The following is a 12,301-nucleotide window of genomic DNA, read 5'->3' as shown; positions in this document are numbered from 1 at the left end:
CTTGTCTCTTGCGAATATATGCATCTGCTGTAGCAAAAAATGCAGAGTTTAACTGCACAATGGCGCCTAAAACAGACAATAATGCAAACAACGCTCCAATTTCCGTGTCCATGTTGTTGTTTACAGTGAAGGCTGGTCAGCTGTCTTCATGTGTTATAGTCATGTGAGGGGGGCTTGACGAATAAGGGAAGGATACGCAATGGCACTAAAGCCCCAATCAGGTAGCGAATCTCAGCAGCCCCGCCTCCGTTTTCAGATGTCTCCGTTTTCCATCATCCACACTGAGACGGAGCAGCTGCATTTCAGAATGAAAACGGCCTCTCCAACGTTTTCGAAACGCTCCGTTTTCGGCGCTCGAGAACTCCGGCGTAGTGTGGACGGATGGCGTAACCGTAGCAAAACTTATGCGTTTTCAAACTAAAACGCACTAGTGTAAACGGGGCCTGCATCTCTCCTCAGACACGTCGCGCGCACCCTGTCAATCACCACCAAACTACCACCTCTCCTGACAGCTGAGCGGGACACTGCAAAATATACCCTGACACTCTGACCAATGTGAGGAGAGTTTACTCGCTTGTGACTTGTTTTAGCTCTTTTGGTCCGATTAGAAACTTTGCATTGTGAAAGCAAACCGCTCTAAGAGCAAAGAGCAACAATGTAACATTTGTAATCTCTGTTTCGGAACAACTAAATCGATCCACAGGTGTGAAAGCACCCTTAAAGTGTAGCTCATTTATTTTAGGAATGTCTATTTGTTCAATCTTTTTGGATTAAAGTGCTTTTTTGAAAATGCTTTCATTATCCAAAATAATCTTCATCATTGTTTAAGACTTAATTAAAACACCTTGTTTTGGGTTTTACACTAATATATATTGGAAAGTTTAATAGCCAAAAATGTAGATAAATGTAAAGCCCTTTAGCATATTCAAACAAGAAGTATTAGCCTAGAGGGATGTTTAAACTCCTAAAATGTGTGCTTATTGCCTTGTATTTAATAGGCCTGTTCATTTGTATGTTTATATTACGCTCTCGCTTCCCCTTTTTGATAATTATTTATAATTATTGTTAAAAAATGAACTATAGTTTGTAGAGACTGTATTCTGTTTTATTTGTACTGTAAATCTTTTGTTGTTATAAATAAATAAATGATTGACGGCTTCGTTATCAACTTCGCCCCCGCCTGCGCTCGCTAATCTCGTTGATCACCGGCTGCAGCTGAGGTTCATGTCGATTGCATCTATAATAAGTCCTATATATAATGAGTCCTAGTAATACCACATCACGGGGGTGATTTGTAATCGCACTGGCACTGATAATATTTTAAATGGGCTGTGAAAAAATGTGTATGTTGGAATATAGTTTTTATGAATTACAGTGCGAGTTAACTATTTTGCAGTATGTTGTGTATTTTGTAAGATTGTTTAATTGTTATGTTTATGTAATTTGTTGGGACTACAATAATGGTATGTTCCAGGAAGAGGTGGGGCCTAGACTTTAAAATGGCTGACCCTGAAGCAGTTGCATGTGGGAGTAGTATGAAATAGTGGGAGTGTTAGCATGTCTGAATGTAAAGCTTTTTTGTTGTTGGGTTTTTTTCACCACAACTTGAGTGGAAAGTGTATTTTGTTTGTTTTATTTGAGAAAATGTAAAGCAATATATAAACAAGCTGAATAAGACTTATTCATGCACATTTCAATAACCGTTAAGGATAAAATGCTCAGAAAAGCCATGGGCTTTTTTACACTAGGTTGCTATATTAAAAGAAATGCAGAAAAAACTAAAATTTGAATGCAAACTACATCAGCTCAGCTACTCACTATATAAAAAAAATCTGTCAATAAAAAAAACTATAAATAAATTTTTTTATTTTTTTTTTAAATACTTTCCACTTGAATCTCTTTAATACTCCTAAGTAATTAATAAAGAGCAGGGGCCATACCGTATGCATAAAACTTCTTAAAAATGCTCCTAAGAGTAGTCTTAAACTTTGACTTAAGTATCAAAAAATTCTCAGTAAGAAGTAGGACTTTTTTTTTTTTTCATAAGTATGAGAGATTTATAAAGAATCTAAAAGCCACTTTCAGTAGAGTTTGAGACTGATTCTTAAGTTCTGACTTGAGTGTTGTAAATCAAGGACTACAGTGATTACAACAAAATGGCTGTCCTTGACCTCTGAATCAGTCTATCAGGAGCCTGCAAGAATGAAGTCAAAGCAGCATGACACCATTCACTGATGAATTAACACAAAATTATTCAACATACTAAAATATCATTAAGAAGCAGTTTTGTGTTATGTGAAAAGAAAATACAAACAAATACAAGCATTTTACATAATCGTACACAAATTGATTGATTGCATGGACAAATGTGATGCTTCTTTAGTTACTAAGCTGCTAAGTCACATAATTGTAAATTGCACTCTTAGCTGTATATAAAAGAAAAACCAAAGTTTAAAGCCCTTAAAATATGGATTCAAAAAGAAAACCAAACTGGACCAAGTAGAAAAGTGTTCTAGATGACATCCAGGGGGAACATAATTTTGTTCAAATAACCCAGTGATGCTAAAAGAACCAGAGCATCACGTGTTGACCCAAGCCATTTTGGTACAAGATCCAGAATCTTGTAATTGGCATAAAACACAACTTGAAGATTGAATCTGTGAAATACCTTCCCGCTTCTAACTGAACAGCGCATCATCGATAATGTAAACGTGCTTCGGCGCGAATGCAATGTGAGTGCAGGCACACGGGGAAGCTGAGAGTGGGGACAAGGGTGGTTCGGCCCGGTTCAAGGCAACTGGACATATTGTGAGTACACCATAAGTCTTTGTTGATGCACTGCTGCATCTTTCCAGTCACCAAAAAATGCAGAGTCATTATTACTTTCATTTTTGCAGTAATCTTAAGTCTAGAAATAAAGATAAATTTAAGTCATTATTAAAATTGACACACTTAAGAGTAAAATTCTACTCTGAGAAACTTTATACATACGGCCCCAGATCTACCAAAAAGCTGCAATAAAGTCTACTATAAAAATATATTTAAAGTGTAATGCTTATCAAAGGTATCATTTAAATGCGTTTGTCAATATAAACTGAATTGCATTTTTCTTATGTGACACTTAAGTACACCTAAAATAATGCACAATTACTACAACTTAAAAGTGCATTAAATTACATTTTTTTATAAGCACACTTAAATCCTTTTGATGAAGAGCTCTTTTATTATCTTTTAACAACATCAATTTACAAACTTAAATGTGGAATAATACATTTGTATTTTTAAAAGAAAAGAACTATTAATTAACCAAGGTTTACTGTTATTCCATTTACTTTTGTGTATATGATATTTACCTATAATAATAATAATAATAATAATAATAATAATGTTAACATCAATTAGCTTTTTTGTGAAAACCACATGTTTAAAACAACCTGCTGGATATGTATTATTGATTATCCTAAACTGCATGTCTTCATTTTTCATAAAATTGGCCATTTAAGATACTGGCTATTTTTTTTTAAAGATTTAATTTTCAAACGATTTCCATTTTAATGATTTATTGAAGTTGAAAAATAATTAACTTAAAAAAAAAAACATATACATACATATATATATATATATATATATATATATATATATATATATATATATATATATATATATAAATAAATGTTGCTGATTTGGGTCTGTTGGCGTTGGGGTTTATATGAGTGAGGTTTACATGTTCTCCCTGTTTACTTTCTATTTCCTCCGGGTGCTCCTGTTTCCCCCCACAGTCCAACCATGCGCTATAGGTGAATTGAATAAACTAAATTGGCCATAGTGTATGTGCGTGTGTATGTAAGAATGTATGGGTGGTTTCCAGTACTGGGTTGCAGCTGGAAGGGCATCCACTGTGTGAAACATATGCTGAATAAGTTGGCAGTTCATTCTGTGGTGGTGACCCCTGATAAATAAACTCAAAAGAAAGTTTAAAGATAAATTAATGAATTTGACCATTTTCATTTAATAGCACTATGTAACCTTTTGTCATACCATGCTTATTTAAATACTGATTTTCTATTTATAGTAATGGATAGGTTGTTCCACAACCAACATAGGCTCTTCATAAAATGTAGCCCTATATACATTTATGGACATCATGAATTATGTAGCCAGATGTACGTATGGCTGCGTTTCATCTTTTAAACGAACGCTATGAGGCAATATGACGCCGTTCTGACGTTTAGAGCAAGCAGCAGACCACTTCACTCCATATGGATGACTTTTCTGCTGTTAACAGGTTGTCCAGGTAACCAGCAGCATACGTCGGTTTAGACACATAAAGGAGTTGACTGCGACAACATGGTTTGAGTATGGCGAAGAACTGTTCCAGAAAGTTTGATAGAAATAGATGCAATAAAACACATCAAATATCATATCAAAAAGCAACACTAAAAGAATTGCTTGTTGCTAACATTATTAGAATTAAATTGTTGGTATGTGTGTGTGTGTGTGTGTGTGTGTGTGTGTGTGTGTGTGTGTGTGTGTGTATTGATGTATTCGTGTGTGACTGCCAGCCCACGCCGGAGATCCAACTATGAACTTTTTAGCTGCAGCAACTTATCTTCGCTAGAGCTTTAACTAAAATATTTCAGGAAAAATCTGTAGGTTGCAAAAGTTTGAGGTGTTGGAAATAAAGGACTAAATGACATATGTTGTTTTACATCCAGTCCACTTTCAGCTCTTTTCTAGCTCCTCATTGTCTCCAATGTCTCTGGTTGCCATGAAGAGAATGACATCTCTATCATTTTTGCTGGAGTGTTGAATGCATCATCCATAAACTAAGGACAGAGGCTGGCAGTGGAAATGGTCATTGTGCATTTAATGCGCAAGGATTTATTCCCGCTGTTTCCAGCGTTGATTCAAAACCATCCTCTGCACAAGCTGCTGTCCATTACCTGGTGCAGACACTAAACAGGCTTCCATTGCTTCATAATAACTGAAGTCTTTGGGACATTTGATGTCCATCTCTGCTTCCTGATCCAGGCATCTATTTTGTCCTCAGAGGGTCAGCGGCCAACAAAGTGTTCTGGGAAAAAACAAAACATAAATCATTTTTGGATTCCTGTTTGTAAAGATTTCACCATTTGTGTGATTTTTAACTGGTGTATACTAACCAAGGGCATGCTGTTGTTCACACAGCTCCTGCCTGCCTGTCCTTTACAGAGCAGGCACCTCAAGGGTCACTGGATAGGACTCTGCCCAACTGCTGTAGGCCGTCAGCTCATCTCTCAGCTGGCAGGTGCACTAGATGGTTGTAAGATCACAAAAAAATATTGAAGAAAGGGCGAAATAATCACTGCTGTGACATGCAGAATTAAGAATAAGAATCATCGGAGTCATTAGATGTGTACTGTGTTTTACCAGCAACCTGGTCAACAACCTTAGAAGCCAGAAATGCATCTCCAGGAGTTCTCATTCTGTAGTGCTTTACCAGTGACTCTGGTGTGTGCCATGACAGCCGCGCCACCACTTTTCGCTTCTGGAAGCTTCTTCACTGACATCTCAAACTCCCTCAGAGCATCACCACAGATCACACTGAGGAGATAAATAGAACGCAGGGCATCATGAGAATGCGATAAGTGGACATACAAAAATGTCAAGAGAAATATAGGTGTACTGTCACCTGTATTGAAACCTTTTTAAAATCATTTGGTAGTTTATAAATTAGGCTCCTGGTGCTCAACACAAAAAATGAGCTGGCTGACACATCACTGGCCACACCTCACTGAAGTGCAAGAGAAACCAAAGAACAAGTAAATTTCCATTATATTTAACTTGCTATTATGGCTTTATGATTTCAATTCCTATTTAAACTTACAAGTTTCATTATATCCTACAGTTGCACTTCTGCTATTTGTGATGCAGTTGTTTTGTGCTTCTTCTCAGCAATAGAAACACCGGCCTCGTTGTGAATTATGCCTTCCCATTCCTTAACCTGCAAAAAGAGAGTTTTGAGAGTTAAAACAGAGTAAAGAATATAATAAAAAATAAATAAAAATTGTAAAATAACAATAACTATAGTCCAATTCTGAACAACTATGCTAAGGTGTAACTAACACTTGTTCAAAAAATGTTAGTTTGCAAATTGAGTTATTCTTGAAAAGAGTGAGTAGTAAAGAGTTAAGACTTAGTCACCTTAGTGACAACTCCAGGCTGCTGCAGAAGCCTCAGAACGATGGCCCCTGGGTAGTAGAGGATAAGCAGCTGTTCATTCTTGGTTAGACTCTCCCCGGTGACAGCTCCAGGAGTTATCCTATGACTGAACTGAAGTCTTTAAGCGCAGCCTCAAAAACAGCAGGGCAGTCTTTAGGCAAGATTTCCTTGCCATAACTGTGAAGTCTGGGGAAAGTCAGACAATTTTTGTAATAAAATATAATAATAATAAAAAAACATATTTCAGTTTATTAGTTAGATATAAAATGCTGACCCTTTGTGTCTGTCTTCCTTGCTCACTTTTTATGACATTCTGCTCTGTATTCCATACAGTGTAAGAATCCACAATACCAGACCCTGAGAACTGTTATGGAATTTCATGAGACAAGATGCAATGCACCAATACACATCTAATCTGAGAAGTGATGAAGAAACCAGCTGTGCAACTCTTCTAACAGTTATTTTTTTCAAAAGCACTAGAAAAGGCTTACATGCATTAAACCTTCGACCATGCTGTTAGTTTCGTCTTTGGGCTAATAGATGGACTCTTACACTATCAATAGACAATCAGTATTCAATAGACTAGCCTACATCAATAGAAAAACCACTAACTTCATCCCTTCTTCATCTCGGGAGGTGTTTTCAGTTCATTCATAACAATTTGCTTTTGTATAATGTTATGATTATTAGCAGTATTATTTATTATATGCGTATTTATTTGTTTTAAGAACAAGCTAGCATGTGTATTAGGATATAACTCAGTTTTTTGACCACACTTCGTGATTTGTTCTTTTAACCGTTTGCTGGAAATTAGAACTGAATTTAGAAAGTTTTGAAACAAATCTTTGCGCTTAACAAACAAAATTAATTATTTATAGGCTAATTGATGTCTGTTTGTACAAGGTTGTCCTATTCAAAAGAGCGAAAGTGAAATTTAATAATTTCTCTCTCATTCTCGCACTTTAGATGCTGTTTAACTTTTTTTTTTGCTAGTGTAATGCTCAGTTTTTCCACTTACTCTTACTTTACGTCATGTAAATAGCAAATGCGCCATGACGCGACGCAACTGACTCTTAAAAGGAATGAGGTGAGACTCTGATCTGAACTCTGAGACTCTGAACACACCTATAACTCATTAAGAAAATAAGCTCAACCCTTTTAGACCATGTGGCATGGCGCAAAGCGAAATTTTCCGTCCTTATATTAGCAAAAGTGGATTGACACGCCCTGAATGCGTTTGCGCCCTGCGCATGGACTGTCAAAATAGAGCCCTGAGTCGACAGTGCAGTGGACACGTTCTAGTCAACGGATAACCGTTGACAATTAAAAACGCGGCCGGGACTGGTATTTTGACTGTAGCTATAAGTAGTCACTATTTAAAATGAAGACACTTGTTTTTTCCACACCAAGTCTCCAAAGATGTGCTAAAATATTCAAAGAAACTTAGGATCACACTTTCGGTTCTTTTCAGCTCAGGAATACGTAGGTCTCTTTCTGAAGTGGGTTCTCGCGTTACTGTCACATCGCTGTCATCAGAAGACAAAATATTAAGAAGAACACACGCATCACCACATTTGAGCAATAATTGTTTGTACAGAAACCAAATTGAGGATGCTTGATAATTTGCGGTTCATTCCGCTGTGGCAACCCCAGATTAATAAAGGGACTGAGCCGAACAGAAAATGAATGAATATATTTTAGTAAACTCACAATCTCTCTTTCTTTCAGTCACTGTCTGTTGGCTCACAATTGTACGTAGCTGTGGGCTATTTTCCTGGCTCCTCTCAGTAACATCAACAACATGGTCAGACTGTCCGTCCTGAAAAATATATAGAAGAGCACACGCATTTACACATTTGAGCAATCAATGTTTGTACAGGAACACAAAAAACGAGGATGCTTGATAAGTTGCCGGTTCATTCTGCTGTGGCGACCCTGGATAATAAAGGGACTGAGCCGAAAAGAAAATGAACAAATCAAGATATTTTATATATTTTATACATAAAAAAAACTTACACTTAATCTTCTTCTTTTGAGCTCTGACATATTTCCATCTTGTAAATGGGTGGCGTCTCGCATCTCTTTAGCATTATTGTAATCGGGAGCCTTTCCTTCCTGAAAAATTGAGAAGAACACGCGCATCTTCACATTTGAGCAATTAATTTTTGTACAGGAACAAAAACAAATATATTTTGAAGTAGGTTGAAAATCTGTCTTCCCCCTAATTTGCATGCCAAATGGCTACCAGGGCTTGTAACATTTTAAAACAGCACACATTATTCTTTTGCGGGCGACTCAGTGGCGCAGCACTGTTGCCTAACAGCAAGAAGGTCGCTGGGTCAGTTGCCGTTTCTGTGTGGAGTTTGCATGTTTTTCCCACGTTCGTGTGGGTTTCCTCCGTTTTCCCCCCACAGTCCTAACACAAGTGGTAAAGGTGAATTATGTAGACTGAAATTGTCTGTTTTGAATGATTGTGTATGGATGTTTGCCAGAGATGGTGTAAGGTCCGCCTGTTTGGTTCAACGACGGCAGCCAATCAGACGGCAGAAGGATTCTTGCGCGTCACTGTCTTCTTTTAAGCACAAATAGTATTGAGTTAAATACATATATAAATTTGATATGAGTATATCTTTCGTTTTATCTGACTCCAATAATAAAACATTGATAAAGTTATTTTGTTTCCTTTTACATTATTTTAGATTATGATTGAATATTCTTTTAATTTGTTATTATACCTTATTCTCATTTACTCAGATTCCTATAGCATCCAGAGTCTTGCACCGGCCGGGTATACAATCTCTTAATACAAGCTTGTCAGTCTTGGTCATTAAACAGAGGCGATTAACCACTCTCCTAAGAAGGCAGAACTCTACTTACTCAATTTAGAAGATTTTTATGTGGTCCCCATAGATCTGTTATCTACTTAATCAAGACAAAGTATTTTAATAATAATCGCACAGGATTATAAGTTTGTAGATGAAGGCCTAAATATCCACATTTAAATTAGTTTCAACAATATTTTGTTGTTCTAAATAGAAAACCCATAGTTGGCCTTTTGCAGTCTACGTATACATGAAATAATGCCAATTTGCTAGTCGGATCTCTAACAACATTGTTTAGCGTGCCACGCTGCTCCGTCAAACATGTTTTAGTCCGTTACTAACCTGTACAGTGGCTTGTAATGCTATGGACAACAACATTTATCAGTGATAATAACACGAGGACTATTTGAATAATTCAAAACATAACAATTTATTTATCAGGTAACCAGGATAATTCAAAATCAATTCAAGCAATCAAAACATTAATCAATTCATTATGTAACATCAATCAATCAAAATTACATTAGTGAAACGTTTAGCCAATTCAAAGTACATAAATGAAAGTTTAGAAGTTTACCTGAAGATGAAAAAGACTACACACAGCAATTGTGCGGGAGATCTGGATACAGATTCCCCGACTTCTCTGCCACCTTCCATTAAGTACCCGTCTTTGCACCTCAGGGTGTTTCTTTGATATTTACATTTGGCCATCTCTCTACAGGGCATTTTCATGGGAAGAAGTTTCGGTTGGGGTTTCTGTGGTATTACCATTTGTGTGTTTCTTTGTTCTTGGTGAGGGGATGTTTTGCTTGAGGGGCCTGATTATAATTTTATTACCGGACCGAGGGCAAATGTTTCAATATCTAAAGGGGTGAGACCTTCTTTATCAGACACGCTGGAACCTTCAATGCGTTAGGTAAACAGAGACAAAAGGGGAGAGGGTATAACAGGAGATACGTGTCCGGGGGAAGTTTCGCTCTCACACTGAGAGCGACAGATGTGAGCTCTTTGATGCTTATCAGGTAGCTGTTCTCATTAAAACACAGATGTCGTAAATAATCATTCCTGATACCAGCCTTACAGTTTTCCCCCTTTGGCCCCGTGGGCTATTTTATCCTGCGGGGTCATCAGAGTTCTTGAAGCTTTGGCACCTGTAATGGGCTGAGTGTCAGAGCAATGTTCGTTGATGTCCTTAACGATCTGATGAGACATCTGAAATAACAGCATTGGAACAGTGTGAACATAAAGATGAGTGCACTGCCAATGGCACAGCTCCGAAGTATCCAGTCCCACCATGTGTAGGCATTCAGTGCAGAGCGCGTAGACGAGCTGGACAGGATCGTTGCAGTCTTTCGGGCCAGGTTTGTCTCTACCTGTGCTTGGAAAAGATGATATTCAGTCTCTGAGATGGTTCTTTCCACCAGATTCATGGTGTCAACCAGTGTCCGTGTTCCTCGTTCGTAGAAAGTGTCGTCCCACCATGGGGAGACTTCTGCATCTATTGGCATCCTTCCAAGGATGTTGATTTGACCCATTGAAAAGTCCTCTGTGATTTCCAAACAGAATGAATGGTTGGCAGGACAGGCTAGTCCTCCATAGACCCAGGCTAGTCCTCCAAAAAACCCAAGGCATCCAACACATTCTTCTCCAGTATATATCATGACAGTAGCTAATAATTCAAAATATTTTACATTTTTCATTTTCTCTGATGAAAGCCACCTATCTAAATCTAAGATTTCAATCAAGTCACTTAAAACATGTCTAGGTGTTTTATGGAGACGGAGGTCCAGAATTTCTTGTCTGGTTGTAGCAAATAAATATTGTGCAAATGTTCTGCAGGCTAAGTCACGTTCGATGGTACGGGTCTGATTGAACAATGTGTGGCTGATCATTAGAAGCGCCTGCGCCTCAGATCTGATCGCTTTGATTAGGTTGTCATTACTATTGGTGATGTGTTGAAAACCAGCGGTCATCTGGTCTGTCAACCATGTGGAAAATTTAAATTGTTTAGAAATCTTGTATGTTTTAGTTAATGAATTAGCCGAACCAAATAGGCCTGCTATATTTCCGAGCAGGTCACGTTTTGAGCAAACAGGTGGAATTTGGACAGCAAGTCTGTTCTTATAATCAGAAATTAAATCATCGATTCGTGACTGTAGCCATGCATATGATTCATCATCAACATTACAATGCTTAGAGTAGGCAGACAGTATATTGGAAATATTGTATGTTATATGCGTCATTACCAAATTCACATCATGCAAAAGAGTCTTATTTACATTTCCCTTAATCAATCCGCCAGGTGGTGTTAGGTAAAGTTTTGGACATACTTGAGGTTTCGTATATCCACAGGTTGTTATATTGAAACAATATGTCGAAGTCAATGAGCAGTTTTGTGGATTTGTAAATTTTTCCATATCTGGGGAACATTTCCCCACACAGTATGTTCCTTCTTTTCTGTTTGTCCATATGAAAGTTTTCGGCTTTTGTTCAGTAGGTGTGTATAATGTGAGGTTGTAATTAGACTCAGTGAAATACATGTGTGTGTTGTTATGTGTTTCTGTGTGTGTACATCTATATGTTACTGGTTCTAAGTCTTTGATGTAATAACATAATTTTGGGTCCGTCCCATTGTTTTTGTTTTGATAGAGGGTGTTTACATTTACATTTAGTCATTTAGCAGACGCTTTTATCCAAAGCGACTTACAAATGAGGACAAGGAAGCAATTTACACAACCAAGAGCAACAATGAATAAGTGCTATAAGCAAGTTTCAGGTCTGTAAAGTCTAAGAAGGAAAGTATTAGTAGTATTAGTTTTTTTTTATTTTTTTATTTTTTTGTACAGTTAGTGTGATATTCAGAGAGGCAATTACAGATTATGATGATCTTTCATCCAGTGTGAAATATCCAACAGGCAGGCTGAAATGCGAGCTGGAACCGAGGGATCATCAGGATGAAAAGAGAGGTATAGCTGGGTATCATCAGCATAGCAGTGGTAGGAGAATCCATGTCTCTGGATGACTGGTCCTAGAGATGATGTGTAGATGGAGAAGAGAAGTGGCCCAAGAACAGAGCCTTGAGGTACCCCAGTGTTTAGATGCTGTAGGTTGGACACCTCACCCCTCCAAGACACCCTGAATGATCTGTCAGTGAGGTAAGATCTGAACCATTGTATAACAGTGCCCGCAACGCCCAGTGACTCGAGCGTAGATAGCAGGATCTGGTGGTTGACAGTGTCAAAAGCAGCTGACAAGTCCAGCAAAATGAGAACTGATGA

The 12,301-nt window shown here is 37.6% G+C and overlaps 1 protein-coding gene and 1 long non-coding RNA gene across 2 annotated transcripts; both read right to left on the bottom strand.

Moving 5' to 3' along the window:
* Positions 1-4,504: 4,504 nt before the first annotated feature.
* Positions 4,505-6,011, bottom strand: LOC148680286 (uncharacterized). The gene is made up of 2 exons (XR_015942992.1): positions 5,163-6,011; positions 4,505-5,074 (listed from the first exon to the last, which is right to left on the bottom strand). It is a non-coding gene; the product is annotated as an uncharacterized LOC148680286 (long non-coding RNA).
* Positions 6,012-8,565: 2,554 nt separating this feature from the next.
* LOC110439400 (uncharacterized) lies at positions 8,566-11,675 on the bottom strand. Its single transcript, XM_087248733.2, has one exon. It carries the CDS (start codon positions 11,561-11,563, stop codon positions 10,151-10,153), a length of 1,413 nt encoding a protein of 470 aa, XP_087104859.1. The 5' UTR covers positions 11,564-11,675; the 3' UTR covers positions 8,566-10,150.
* Between the last annotated feature and the right edge of the window lie 626 nt (positions 11,676-12,301).

The sequence above is a fragment of the Danio rerio genome, chromosome 4, assembly GCF_052040795.2.
Source record: "Danio rerio strain M-AB ecotype USA chromosome 4, GRCz13ab, whole genome shotgun sequence".
NCBI lineage: Eukaryota > Metazoa > Chordata > Actinopteri > Cypriniformes > Danionidae > Danio > Danio rerio.
Note: the sequence above shows the minus strand (reverse complement) of the source record. Positions and strands in the feature narration are given on the sequence as shown.

Bases quoted from the DNA above. Each gene is read 5' to 3' on its own strand.
- LOC110439400 (XM_087248733.2), bottom strand. From the start codon at position 11,563: ATGTATTTCACTGAGTCTAATTACAACCTCACATTATACACACCTACT.